The following is a 14507-nucleotide window of genomic DNA, read 5'->3' on the forward strand; positions in this document are numbered from 1 at the left end:
TTAGCACGGAAGGCTCAAAAGTGGGCCTGGGATACTTTTCATAGATATCCCACACTTTCAAACCGGGTTACTTTCCAACGGGCCCGTGCACATGCTAGGTGGGTAAGACGTCAAAGCCAGAAGTAATCTTGGATTAAGTTCACAACCAGCATATCTTCTACCACCAGTTCCAAGATCATATGGGACAGGATTCGAAAGGTTAATGGGCACTACAATTCTGTTCCCCTCTCGATCTTACTCTCTGATGGTCAGGAGGTGACTGATGTTCGGAACATCGCTAACACTCTAGTTGAAAGCTTTTGCCGGGTATCTAGCACTTCTGCTTGTTCCTCCACCTTCCTGGCCATCAAGACTCGGGCAGACGATCACCTCTTTCCTTTCAAACTGACTGTTTCTTTGACTATAATTGTCCCTATACCCTGGTGGAACTAAAAATGGCTTATCATCGGTCTGCCAGTACGTCTGTTGAACCTGATGATATTCATTATGACATGCTGCACCATCTATCTTCTGCTTCTTTTGATGTCCTTCTGATTGTTTTCAACTGGATCTGGCAGGAGAATGTTTTTCCTGAAGCCTGGCGCCAGGCTATTATTTGACCTTTCTGTAAGCTAGGGAAAAATCCCAAGATTCCTTCAAACTACCGTCCAATTGCTTTGACGAGCTGTCTCTGTAAGACCTTAGAAAGGATGGTTAATGCTTGTCTTGTTTGGTTCCTTGAATCAAACAACCTCCTCTCGCCCACCCAGTGTGGGTTCTGTCGACAGAACTCCACCACAGACCACCTAATTTGTCTTGAAACATCTATCAGAGAAGCCTTTCTCAACCGCCAACATCTTGTATCAATATTCTTTGACATAGAGAAGGCTTACGACACAACATGGAGGTATGGCGTTTTGCGAGACCTCCATACATATGGGTTACGTGGCCATCTACCCATGTTTATTAAAAAAATTCTTAATGGACAGGAGATTCCAAGTTTGTGTGGGTTCGACACTTTCCCGTTCTTTTGTACAGGAACTTGGAGTCCCTCAAGGCTGTGTATTGAGTGTTACACTCTTCAGTATTAAGATAAATGCCATCACTGAACAACTCCCTCTCACTGTTGCGAAGGGGCTGTATGTCGACGACTTTCACATCTCATGTCAGTCGTCAAACATGAGATATATTGAGCGGCAACTACAAACTGCCCTCAATCGGTAATGGAAGTGGACTCTGGCGAACGGCTTTAATTCTCTCTCTCCAAACCTGTATGCATGCACTTTTGCCGTCGACGGGGTATTCACCCTGATCCTGAATTTCATATCGGTGAAGTTTTGCTGCCAGTGGTCCCGGAGACCAAGTTCTTGGAGCTTATCTTTGATCGTAAACTGACCTTTATACCACACTTAAAGCAGCTTCGGGTCAAATGCACAAGAGCACTGAACATCCTCCGTGTTCTCTCTTCTACCAGTTGGGGGGCAGATCGCTGTTTAATGTTAAAGGTATATCGTGCTCTTATTCGATCGAAACTCGACTATGGATCAATGATCTATGGCTCTGCCAGACCCTCGGCCTTAAAGATGCTGGACCCCATTCATCACCAGGTACTTCGACTCTGCACTGGGGCTTTCCGTACCTCTCCAGTTCGAAGCATATACATTGAATCTCATGAACCTTCTCTACACCTTCGCCGTTTGCAACTATCTTTACAATATACTTCGAAACTTCGTTCCTTACCAAAGCATCCCACCTGGAAATGTGTTTTCCTTCCTCGGTGGGCAGTACTTTTTCAGAACAGACGATCTGTCATTGCTCTGTTTGGCCTTCGCATCCGGGCGCAATTGGATGAATTGGGTATGTCATTGGATAACATTGCAGATTCCACAGGTCGACCCATCCCACCATGGCTTATTACAGCCCCCAAATGGGACTATTCTTTCAGTCACCTAAAAAAGGCAGATACTCCAGATTGGTAGTACCATCTTTTATTCAATGAATATCTTTCAAACACTCATTCAGTTCCCATTTATACAGATGGTTCCAAATCAGGTAATTCAGTGGGCTCTGCTGTGGTTTGCTGTGGTTCAGTAGTTGCGTGAGAATCCCTCTACAGCTTCTGTGTTCACTGCTGAACTGTATGCCATATCTCTTGCCCTGGATCATATTGCAGCTGAGCAGTACTCCAACTGCACTATTTATACTGATTCGCTTAGTTCTATACTTGCCTTGGAATCGCTACACGTTGGCTCACATCCTATTCTCGCTGATATTCAAAACCTACTGGCCCATTTCTCATTAACAGCTACTTCAATCCAGTTTTTCTGGATACCAGGCCATGTTGGTTTTCGCAGGAACGAGCTTGCAGACATGGCAGCTAAATCTGTCTGCTCCAGCATCACCCCTGTGCCTATTCCGTACATGGACTATGGTGTTGTCTTCAAGGCTCGGCTCCGTGCCAGCTGGCAGTCCACTTGGAGTGAGCAACGCGACAACAAACTTTTCAAATCAAACCCAAAATTGGACTTTGGGCATCTAGCTTCCATAAAGTTCGGAAGGAGGAAGTTGTTCTCACTAGGCTACGCATTGGTCACAATTTTTTAACTCATCATTTTCTTTTATCTGGAACTGATGCACCAATGTGTAGTTTGTGTAACACTCAAATCACTATCAGCCACGTTTTACTTTCTTGCCATCGTTACAATTCTCAACGACGGCAATATTTTAAACATATTTTTTCCTAGGGTCAGTCTGTAACATTGGACAGAGTTATTGGTGATGGTGACTCTGTCCACTTTGATAATGTTTTTAATTTTTTAATGGCCATTAATCTTTTTAATCTCATTTAAGTGTTGCATATTTATTCATTACACCTTTTTAATTGTGGTTCTTTTTTTACAGTTTTAATCTCTCTCCTTCAATTTGACATTGGACAATGGCCAGAACATTAAATAACTCGACACCAGGACTGGAAAGGCCAACTTCAGGTGACTAACGCTACTGTTTGAACTATCCGTTTGAACTACTCGTTAGTCGTCCTGGCGAGTTGTTATTATACTTTTGCTGCATATCATTTCACACTTTTACTACTTAACTTTTTAGTACTGGCCATATTGACTCATAACCCGGAACCAGGACTGGAAAGACCAACTTCAGGTGACTGACGGTGGTTTTTATACTTACTTGTTAGTCTTCCTGGCGGGTTATGTTCATTACCATTCTGCTACAGGTAGTTCTTTACAACTTTGTTGACTGGATGTCAACATTGGTTTTTGCACCATTTTCTGTTTTAATTGCCGTTTTGTTTTTATTTTCAATTACTTTTACAAATTTTACTCCATTTACTTGACTTTTATCTTTTTACTGGACATTTGGCTACTCGTTACGATTTTGCTATGTGTCTTTTAAAACTATTATTCTTTTACATTTTGATAATAACTGCTATGACACATAACCCGGAACCAGGACTGGAAAGGCCAACTTCAGGTGATTGGCGGTGGTTCTTGAACTTACCTGTTAGTCTTCCTGGCGGGTTATGATCATTACCATTTTACTAGAGTAAATACTTTACAACTTTGTAGACTGGATGTCACCATTGGTTTTTATGCCATTTTCTGTTTTAATTGCTGTTTTGTTTTTACCTTCGTTCACTTTTACAAATTTTACTCCATTTACTTTACTTTGATCTTTTTACTGGACATTTGACTACTCATTATTACGATTTTGCTATGTGTTTTTTAAAACTTCTATTGTTTTACATTTTGATAATAGCTGCTGTGACACATAACCTGGAACCAGGACTGGAAAGGCCAACTTCAGGTGATTGATGGTGGTTCTTGAACTTACCTGTTAGTCTTCCTGGTGGGTTATGATCATTACCATTTTGCTAGAGTAAATACCTTACAACTTCTTATACTCTGCTTTCTCTCTTAACGTTGTAGACTAGGTGTCAACATTGGTTTTATACTTTTTTGTTTTACCTTCATTTCCTTTTATGTCTTTTACTACTTTACTTTATTTTTACATTTTTAACGGATGTTTGGCGCAGATAGCCTCGCTGCTTTGTGCCATAAAACCCTAAATCAATCAATACATCATCCCCACTACTGTCTGCTCAAACTGTTGTCTTTTCACCTCCAACATTCCAACAGATCCACAGTAAGAGGAGCTTTGTTCCCAGGTCATAAGAGAGTTGTTAGTCAAAAGATCAGTAGAAAAGGTTGATCCTATTCTTTTGAGATTTTATTCTTGTTTATTTTTTTATACTCAAGAAGACAGGAGATTGGCATTCAATCATCAATCTGTCTCTACTCGACCAATTTTTAGATCCTCTTTGCTTTACAATGGAATCTTCTCAATCTATGATAGCATTTTGTACCAGGGCTCTGAATGGTCTACTTTGATGTTACAGATGCTTTTCTATATATTACTACAACAGAATCTTCTTGGGAGTTTTTCAGATTTGTGCACTAGGGATAGATGCTGCAGTACAGAGCTTTAACTTTTGATTTTGCATCAGCACCTTATGTCCTTTGAGAAGTTGTGTGAGCCTTTTCTCATTATCTGCATTCCTTAGGCCTGTGTTCACATCATTATATGGTTGATTCGATCCTTTTTATTTCATCCCATCAGTTGACATAACAACACTCTCAGATTCTCCTCTCAGGAACTACTAAAGCTGGCTTCCTTATGAGAGTAGAGAAGTCTATTTTGCCACTGATACAGTGTCTCATCCATCCGGGGATGTTTTTCAATGCTCACTTAAGTTGTGCTTAATCATCCCCTATCAGGCTTCAAGCAGATTGATTCACTTGACCTATAATAGTTTTATTGATATTGAAGAGGAAACTTTTGTGTGTCATATCTCACCAGATTTGTTACATCTCTGTGTCATTAGTTGCCCGATTGAATTTACCTCTGGAATATGTTGTACGATCTGGTTTGTGGATTCCTACTGGTACTTTTCTGTCTCATTACTTACATGATTTGACAGTTTCTTCTTCTGATGGTTTTTGACTACCCCTGTAGCTATTTTGACTATATGTGTTAGACTTTAATCACAGGTGAGTATTTTCCTCAGTCATATACTCTTATTTCCAGGGTTCCTTTATTTTTGAGTAGGAGTGGCATCATCATCTTTGGGAACCTACTCTAAATTCAGGCTGAGATTTGACAGGAAGCTATCTGATTGGGGATACATGACCCTTATCTTTGATCAATGTCAATTTCAAATATTGTTCCTCGAAGGAGGCCCATTATTTCCTCATAATTCCAAATGCAAAATGATCTCATTCTAGGTCCTTGGTTTAGCACAGGTTCCACTTCATCTCTATAATTGCAGGCACATATAGAATACTCCTTGTCTATTTTGTTGGGGAGTGACAATGAATGTTTATAATTTTATATCAGATGAGTTCTGTTCTTTTGTGAATATAGCATAAATGATTCCGTCTTTCTGAGCCTGAGTTGGTTCACTTTGGTGTTGCTTACTTTCTCATTGTAATTCAGGTGGTGCAAAATGCATCACTCTGATTACAGGTTGGATTCCAGTCAAAAGTGTGTGTGTGTGTGTGTTTAAATATATATAGCATTGTGGTCCAATAGCTATAGCCACCAATGTGAGATATGTTCCAATACTACTTTATTCCAACCCCAAGTTGCAGAATCTTGTCTTGGGGCTGGTTTATACATACACTTACTCTCGTATTCTATTGCATCAGTAACATAGGAGCTAAGTTCTAGGTGAAGAGCATACCTCTACTGGATGTTGTGTAGTTCCCTTACTCTTGTACCATTTTTGTCTTTGGTATATTCTTGTTCCATACAGATATTTTTTGTATGAATCATGCCTGCATGGCCCCTCCACTTTCTCAGTGTGGGATTCTAGTTATATTGTCAACAGAGGTACATATGTTTTGGAACATAACATTTTCCTTGACTGAATATGTATTTCCAATAATATTAACCTCCTGCTGACACTCTCCTGCTCTACTTCTCCACAAAGAGCTGGTTTATGTCTTGAAATGTGATACCATTGTCTGAATGAGATGCTTACATATAGTTTATAGACATAGGGTGCATTGAAGTTAGAATCTAATATTGCAAATTAGAATTTGTCAAGGGTATTCGAGTGGGGTATAAAAGATGATCAAGCAAATCCAATGCTTAGATGGACAAACAGTGGAAATGCTGGAGATCAAGAAAAGGTATATTGTCAGTGGAAGTGTACCTTGTGTATGAGAAATTCATACCTTCACATTGGAGTAATACATGGACAGTTTTGCACGCAATGACAATTCAGTCACTTTTATTATTCTGTACAGTTTCTAATCAATTACTGAAAAGAGAATGTTAAAATAGAGATAAATGTTTTTTTAATTTTTAAGATAAACAGATTACATTTTTTGGTTGCTAGTGGTGTCTGTTGAGTTAAGGTGCAGACCTGATTTAAAAAAAAGTTATTGGGCTTATCTCTGGAAAAGCACCAACATCATTCCTTTTTCTTTTCAGGATCATATTAAGAAACTGGGAAGTGTTTTCACTATACCTGTTGGAATCTGTTGCACTAAGTTTTAAATAATCTACTCTAGATCAGATGGGTGTAGTACTTCTGAAGATGATGCTATGAGTGACTTAGAATTAGAACAACTTATATTTTCAAAATCTAAGAATGTAATTCTATTTTATTTTAAAATCACTGAAGCAAAATCTGGTGTAAACTGAGACTTAATAGTCTTGCAACATTGCCTAGCAAATTGGTAACATTTTGTTTGACTTATAAATATTGATTCATAGGAAGTTGGAAAAGAAGCTTGGTTACTTAAATAGTTATATTTGATAAATTTAATTCATTAAACCTGCAGATGGGATGTCGAAGTCCAACTCGTGTAACTGTAGCGACACTAATGAAGGTTTAGCCAATCATATCTGTAACCAGATGGAGAAAGATGATTTTAACTGTTATGAAAAGAGAGAGAAAGATCAGATTTCAAAATCAATCATTGAGAGGTGGACTTGGGGTCCTCAACCAGGTCAGAACTCAATTTATTATTGTGAACTGAATGTAGTCTTTACATAATTGAGATTCATAACATTATTTGAAGTATATGTATTGTGGGTGTAAATAATCTGAATGAATAATTGATGTACACTCATGCTTTTGTTCTAGAGAGAAAAAATGTTAGAGATTTTCACAGAAATCTTATTTTAATTTTTATTTTTGTGATATTTAAACATATTGTTTATAAATTTAAGCTCTTATATGATAGATGCTTGAGGCCAAACATTTTCTGTTAAACTATCTCACTGCTCATCAATAATACAATCTTAGAACATGTTACTTTTCCAGTTCAGTTTTTCAAAAATGTAAATAAACTTCTTGAATTTTGATTAAGGTGACACTATTTCCACACAGTATACTTTTTTAACATGTTACTTTTATTTATTTTGCTATTACTGACAATGGGATAGATTCATTACAAGTGATGCAGTTATTTTATAATGATGCTAAAGTTGTTTCTTTATTTCTTTTAGTTATCAGTTTATTTGTTTCTGTTCTTTGAGTAATTTTGTTTCTATAAACACTCTGAATTCTTGGGTCATGGAAAATAGAGGCTTTTCTCTTAAACTATAATAAGTTGAGTGATGTTATAACTAACTTTTAAAAAAACATAGTGTGCAAAAGTAGGGTGTGTGCTTACATCATCTACTTTTAAGTAGTCTGCTAGTTTCCATGTTATTTTTGCTGTTTTGTGACATCTTGTATATTTTTAGAGTATACAAAGGAAATCATTGATTTGATGTTTGTGTAAATTAGATCTGTGTTTTACACTGACAGAAAAAAAATTGAAAGCTGTTTAAAAAGTTGTTCATTTTTATCATAATTTGTGCTTATATTTATGAACAAATAATTAATAACTTTTGCCCCCTCCCCCAATAGTGAACGTCATTTTTGGAGGCCAACGAACCAAATGAATTAAGAACCTTTTTCTTTGATGGCTTTGACTGCTATTTAATATACCATAGTCCTATTTTTAGAATGATTAGTTTACTGGGTAATAGGAAATACAAGTGTATAGCAAAACATACAAAATGAAGCATGCTAGGTTTATTCAAAACTGACCTCAATCTTATAGTGAGTGTGCATGGCATTGTACACCACTTGTGTTACACATTTACATTAAGGGTCCTTAAATGAACTCTGTCATTTTGGACAAATTAAATATTGAAAGAATCTTTTATGATATATCTTCAGGTGGTGCAAAACGCATCACTCTGACTACAGGTTGGATTCCAGTCAAAAGTGTGTGTGTGTTTAAATATATATAGTATTGTGGTCCAATAGCTATAGCCACCAATGTGAGATATGTTCCAATACTACTTTATTCCAACCCCAAGTTGCAGAATCTTGTCTTGGGGCTGGTTTATACATACACTTACTCTCATATTCTATTGCATCAGTAACATAGGAGCTAAGTTCTAGGTGAAGAGCATACCTCTACTGGATGTTGTGTAGTTCCCTTACTCTTGTACCATTTTTGTCTTTGGTATATTCTTGTAATTTGATATTGCAATGAACTTGTCATTTTCAATTTATGAAAAACTTGGCAAAATTTTAAGAAAATTCAACAGGGATTTTCATACATGGAATAAATTCTTAGCAATTGATTGATTTTTGTTTCTGTATTTAAGCTTTTAACATGCAAACATTTTTTACTTTATTAAAATATTTCCAGTTGCTTGTCAATTGTAACTGCTGGCAACCTGAATGAAAATAAAGTAGCCTAAGCTTGGACTCAGGTTGTTTTTGTGTTTTTTGTCATTTCGTCTTTTCTCATTCTTGTAATATCATTTTGCAACTTATTTTAGGAAATAATTGAGTTTTCTTTCTGTGGAGTTCAAGAATTATTTGTCACACCATGGCTTTTATGGGAAAATAATAGGCATCAGTGGGTTGCATTCTTATTCATCAAATAGAGTGAAAATGGGAAGTTTATGTGTGAATCACTCCTGAGTAACAGTTCTGATTTTTATCTCATGAGTTTCCATATGTGGTCAGTTTGGATAAAGTAGCTTGTATTAAAACTTTTTCCTATCTTTAGCTAAAGTGTGAGCTGAAAGAGTGTTTTCTTTCAATACTATTGGATTGATCTGTTTCCTTTCTCAGTATATCAGTTTCATGCAAGCACGAAATTGACTTCAATCATTTGTCAGTTATGCATTTTATTTCAGTTCACATGATAAGAAAGGAAAGTAAGTTGAGAACAAGTAGATTAATACACTTCAACACTTTATTTCTCACTTTCCATGTTATTAAGTAACCTGTTCTGCCTTAGGTCAAACATAATCCAATAAAGTATTAAATGTAACAGCATTTGGAGTCCAGTTTAAAATTAGGTATTATCATTACTATTTACTATATGAAATATTTACTGTGACAAATTATCCACTTCTTTTGTAAGGGTCTTAACCTCACCTAACAGTTTTTGTATTAATTTCTATTGTTTAGACTTGATTTGAGTAAGGTTTGCAGTGTCCTTTGTAAACACATCAATTTTGTACCTTTACTGTCTGTAATAACAGTTACCTCTGTTGCTGAATTTGTTGTTTAACAAGTCTGAAAAATCTGATCAACTGAGCAGTTTTTGTACTGTTTCAGAAATTCTGTGTTTTGGAAAAGTTTAATAAATTCAGTATTTATAATAGTCATACTGGGATACACATGTCAATGTTGAGGTGTTTCATGTTAAATTTATGGGTTAAATAAGTTTACCAGATTTAATCACCCCCCCTCTTTTTTATTTCTTATTTTGAGTATTAGATTTGATAGCCTGTGAAAAGTTTGTAGCATGTGCAATAACTTCAGTTTTTCTGTGTGGTATTTGAATGAAACATAGGACAGTTGGTAGATTCATTTATGTTAAATAATGAATGTCATTTGGATCTCCACTTTTCCTCCACACAGCAATGTGAATAACTTGTAGCATGATTCAAGTATTTCTAGTTGTACTTGAACCAACCATAGAACAACAATCATGGTTTCATTCATAAAAGTTAAATAAGTTATCACTGGATTATCTTTCGACAGAATTTATTGCTGTTTGTAAATACATTGTAAATTGAAATGGTGCCTGATAAACAAGTTAAGCATGTGATTACTTTTGTGAAGTGATAATCATCAAAAGTTTCCTCCTTCCCATGGCTCAGCAGTAAGTTTGAAGGCTTATAATACTAATAACCTGGTTTTGATACCTATTCTTTGCACGTTACATCCACTGTGCAGCATTTACTACACATTTCTTTAGATAAACAATAGAGGTTGTACATGTGTAGTATTTTGTGCAAGTATATTATTGTGCTACTGTCTGTTAGACATGTCATACTGGGTGGGCCATTGTTAAGACTCTCAACAGTGGCACCACTTTAAACATGTTTTGTCCCAAGGTTTATCTGTAATGTTAGACAGTGTTATTGGTGATGGTGACACTGTCCACCTTGGAAATGTTTTAGTTTTTTAAAGGAGATTAATCTTTTTATGCTATTTAAGTTTCTTAACTTGTACATTAGACCTTTTTTAATGTGATTCCCTTTTAAGAATCACAGTTCATTTAGTTTGATTTGAAATTAGAAAATGGCAGTAACATCAAAGTAACTCAAAACCAGGACTGGAAAGGTCAATTTCAGGTGACTAACACTGCTGTTTGAGCTACCCGTTAGTCATTTTGGCGAGTTATAATTAAAATTTTGCTACAAGTCTTTTAAAACTTTTATTACTTTTTGAAAATGGCCAAGACGTCGAATAACTCGGAACCAGGACTGGAAAGGGATACTTCAGATGACTAACGGTGGTTTTTGAACTTACCTGTTAGTCTTCCTGGCAAGTTATGATAATTACAGTTATATTACAGAAAGTTCTTTACAACTTGTATTACTGTACTTTTTCTCTTTCTGCTGTAAACTAGATGTAAAAATTGGATTTAATGCTATTTATATTTTTAATTCAAAAATTAAACTTTGCCTTGTTTTACCTTAATTTCCTTTTATTGATTATAATAATTTTAACTTTAACTTTTTACTTTTTTTTTGCACAGTTAGCCTAGTTGCTTTGTGCTATAAAACATAAAACCAACCAACCAACTTACTGGGTGGACGACTGTTATTTTATTCTTACTAGATTTTTAATGCCCAAGCTTCCTTTTCTGAGAGGCTAAAACTAAAAGATGAGAATTGTCTTTGATATATATTTTGTGGTAACATTAGTTATCATATTGTTCTCTTCTCGTGTGACAAATTTTGTTTTCAGAGGTGGATTATGGGTTGGTAGTTTAGAGAGCTTAATTATCAGTAACTAACAATACTCACTAATAATGTATTTGGAATGTAGATTTGCTAGAAAAATGCTTCACAGTCATCAGGGGAACAATCATGCATAACTGGGTATGCTTTGTGTAACTTTTTTTGATTTTGATGATCATGATTCTATCTCATTTATAATGCTTAAAACATTGAAATGTAGTTCTGCTTTTTAATAAAAATACTTGTGAATTTTTTTTTGAAAGACCAATCAATAAAAATATTAATTTATGTTTGTTATTTAAGTTTTAGTGTCTTAACCTTTAATGAAGTCATTTCTTTTACATATTTTTTATGGTTTTGTTTTCAGATATATTCCAACTAAAAGCATGCCTTCATTCCTTGATTAGAGAACAATGCAACCTTAGTGCTGAGGCAGCAAGCTCTACACTTTCTTTCATGCGTCTGCGTCAGCAGCTTATTGTCACTCAACGATATGTAACTGCACTAGTCAGGCGTAAACCACAGATAGAAAGTAAGCTTGCATCACGAAACTTTCCAGGAATTCTATGTATTCAAGATGGAAAAAGGTATGTACAGTGTGTGAATTCTACAATTATGATACTAGTGAGCACTATCTAAAAGGTAACATTTTTAGTTGTTGAAATACAATTTGAAAGAATTTATCAATTTAATGTAGTTTAAAAAGTGTTTGAGCCAAAGAAAAGCAACCTATTTGCAAAACCGATGTAAAAGTACGTTCTATAAATTTGTTTAACTGCAAAATTGAATATATTAATTATGGACTAATTGCAACTCAAGAAAGTACACATAAGATTTACTTACATTAAAAAAAACGCTTTAAGGATGTTGAATAGAGCATTAAGGTTTAAGGTTATAGTTACATCATTATGTCATATGACTTTCAGTTTTATTAACTGAGTAACATGACATGTATTTTTTACACCCTGGTTAGGGAAGGGCAGTTTGAATACTTGACTGTGGATCATGTAGTTTCACATAGCTTAAAATTTGTGTAGCTAAAATGATTCATTAATTATTTTAATCTAGTGGTAGGTGAATAATTAAATTGTAATAGTTGTGTACATTTTTACAGTGTTTTATTACATTTGCACTTTAAGAAGGAAAATGGTTTCATAGTATTAAAGGAAATGTATAAACACAGATTACTTACAAGACATATTTTAAAAGTAACTACTTTTGTTGCATAGTAATACTACTTAACATTTTGCTGATCAACCAAAAGTATCTTAAGGATTTTGTAATATTTTGAGATAAGCTTTCTTTAAGGTGAATTTCTTATGCTGAGATGTTGGAGAGTATTTTACATATTTACAATACTTTCTTGATTTATTCAACATTACAGCAGCAAGTCTTTAGAGCAACCAACTGTTAGTCTTGCACGAATAGGCTGTAGGGCAGCTTTGAGTTTTGCATTTGCCTTTTTGAGACGAGCATGGCGATCTGGAGAAGATGCTGATCTTTGCAGTGATCTTCTGTCTGAGTCACTTGAGGCCTTAAGGACTTTACCAGAAGCAACACTTTTTGATGAAAGTACAGTATCGCCTGTTTGGTTAGAAGTTGTAGAGAGAGCTTCAAAATTCCTTCGTTCTGTTGTACTTGGGTAAGATACTCGTGTAGACTTGATGTTTTAATTACTGTTGCAGGCTTCATGTGAGTATTTCACATGCTTTCATTCAATAAAATTATGAAATGCATAAAAATAGAATACATAACTGACACCTAACAAAGGTGAATTTCATGCTTCTGTAAAATTGGTGTACTAAGAGAGAAAACAAAAATCCAAGAGTGTAAAGTGTACTTTTAAACTCAAAAATGTTTTGCATATTTTGAAAAACATTTACTACAATGGAGGGATTACCTAAGACTCATTTTTCCTGAAGTTCCCATTGTCTCCTTCAGGAGAAGTAGAAGTGTTAGATATTCTTCTTCATGCAAAAGTGAATTACACTGCAATCCAGAAAGATTTCATCCACTAATAAAGTTAGTTGTCTAACCTGGAATTTCATATAAACTACTGACTTTTTTCCAGACAAATGTGATCACAAATACTTTAAAATTGTAAAAGAAATTAGTTGCTTTGTGCAGAAGACCATTTACCTCATGAAAAAACAAATATATATATATATATATATAACATGACTTAAAATATAAAACCTATCAGTAACAGAGTACAAAGGTTGTAATGCTTTACTTCTTGATTTATTGTTCTGTATTTTAAGAAAAATAAGTTTAATAATTTATTTCTAAATTGTAATAACTTATTATACATATATAATATATATAATAAGTGAAATGTGACTGTATGTTACAAAATATTAGTTCACTAAAACACCCAAGACAGGGAAGACTAAAGGTCAGTTTTATATTACTGGATACTTACCTGAGTGCATGTGTACTGTGTCAGTGCAAGTTATGTTATGTTAGGTAGGCATGAGTGGATGGTCAATATAATAAAAAATATTCATGTTCATATACAGTGTTATGAGACTTAAGCTACTCAGACTAAATATTTATATTTTCATGTTATAATATGTAATCATTCTAGCATGAAAAATACATAATTTATATTTATTTCCTAATTTTTTTATGATGGATATGAGGTTGGTCATCCATATATTTGTTACTTTTATACATGCTTCTATGTTGTATATTGAACAACTTCCTGAAGTGAAAATCATTCCAGTTAAGGTTTTAGCTTCTTTAAATCAAGTCTTCCACAGTTGAATATCATTCAATTCTAACTTTTTTGTGTGTAAAGTACTGTAGTTTCTGCATGCATTTGGTATAATCAGCAGAAGATGCTTATAAAGAATAAATTATATAGTTATAATTATTCAAGCTTATCATAAAAGTAGTATAGAATATAAATAATTTTGTTTAATAATTGTTTTATAAAGTGATGTTTTTCTGTATTAAAATTCTACAATGGTTCATCAGTAAGTTTGTGGACTTCTAATGCTAAAAATCATGTTTCAGTACCCATGGTTGGCACGGCACAGCACATATAACTCACTGAAATTTTGCATGTAACAATAACTAAAGAAATAGACCTGTATTAAGCTTACCTTTTAAACATACTGAGTAGTATGTAAGTTGTTCAATTTTTTAGTAGAATTTAGAAAACATTTGAATAAAATGTCCCATATTAAGACACATTTTCAGTTTGTAACTTTTCTAGAAAGATTCAAAGG

The 14507-nt window shown here is 34.6% G+C and overlaps 1 protein-coding gene across 10 annotated transcripts in view; it reads left to right on the plus strand.

Moving 5' to 3' along the window:
- Positions 1–14507, plus strand: part of HERC2 (E3 ubiquitin-protein ligase HERC2) — a 310355-nt gene that overhangs the window by 18435 nt on the left and 277413 nt on the right. For all 10 annotated transcript variants that reach the window (XR_013030890.1, XM_076512164.1, XM_076512152.1 and 7 more), the window contains exons 4-6: positions 6843–7010; positions 11642–11861; positions 12659–12916. Coding sequence is in view for 9 of the 10 variants with exons in the window: in XM_076512164.1 (XP_076368279.1) it covers positions 6843–7010; positions 11642–11861; positions 12659–12916 (646 nt within the window). In the remaining variant the exon portion in view is untranslated. The remainder of the gene's footprint in view (positions 1–6842; positions 7011–11641; positions 11862–12658; positions 12917–14507) is intronic.

Source organism: Tachypleus tridentatus, chromosome 1, assembly GCF_004210375.1.
Source record: "Tachypleus tridentatus isolate NWPU-2018 chromosome 1, ASM421037v1, whole genome shotgun sequence".
Lineage (NCBI taxonomy): Eukaryota > Metazoa > Arthropoda > Merostomata > Xiphosura > Limulidae > Tachypleus > Tachypleus tridentatus.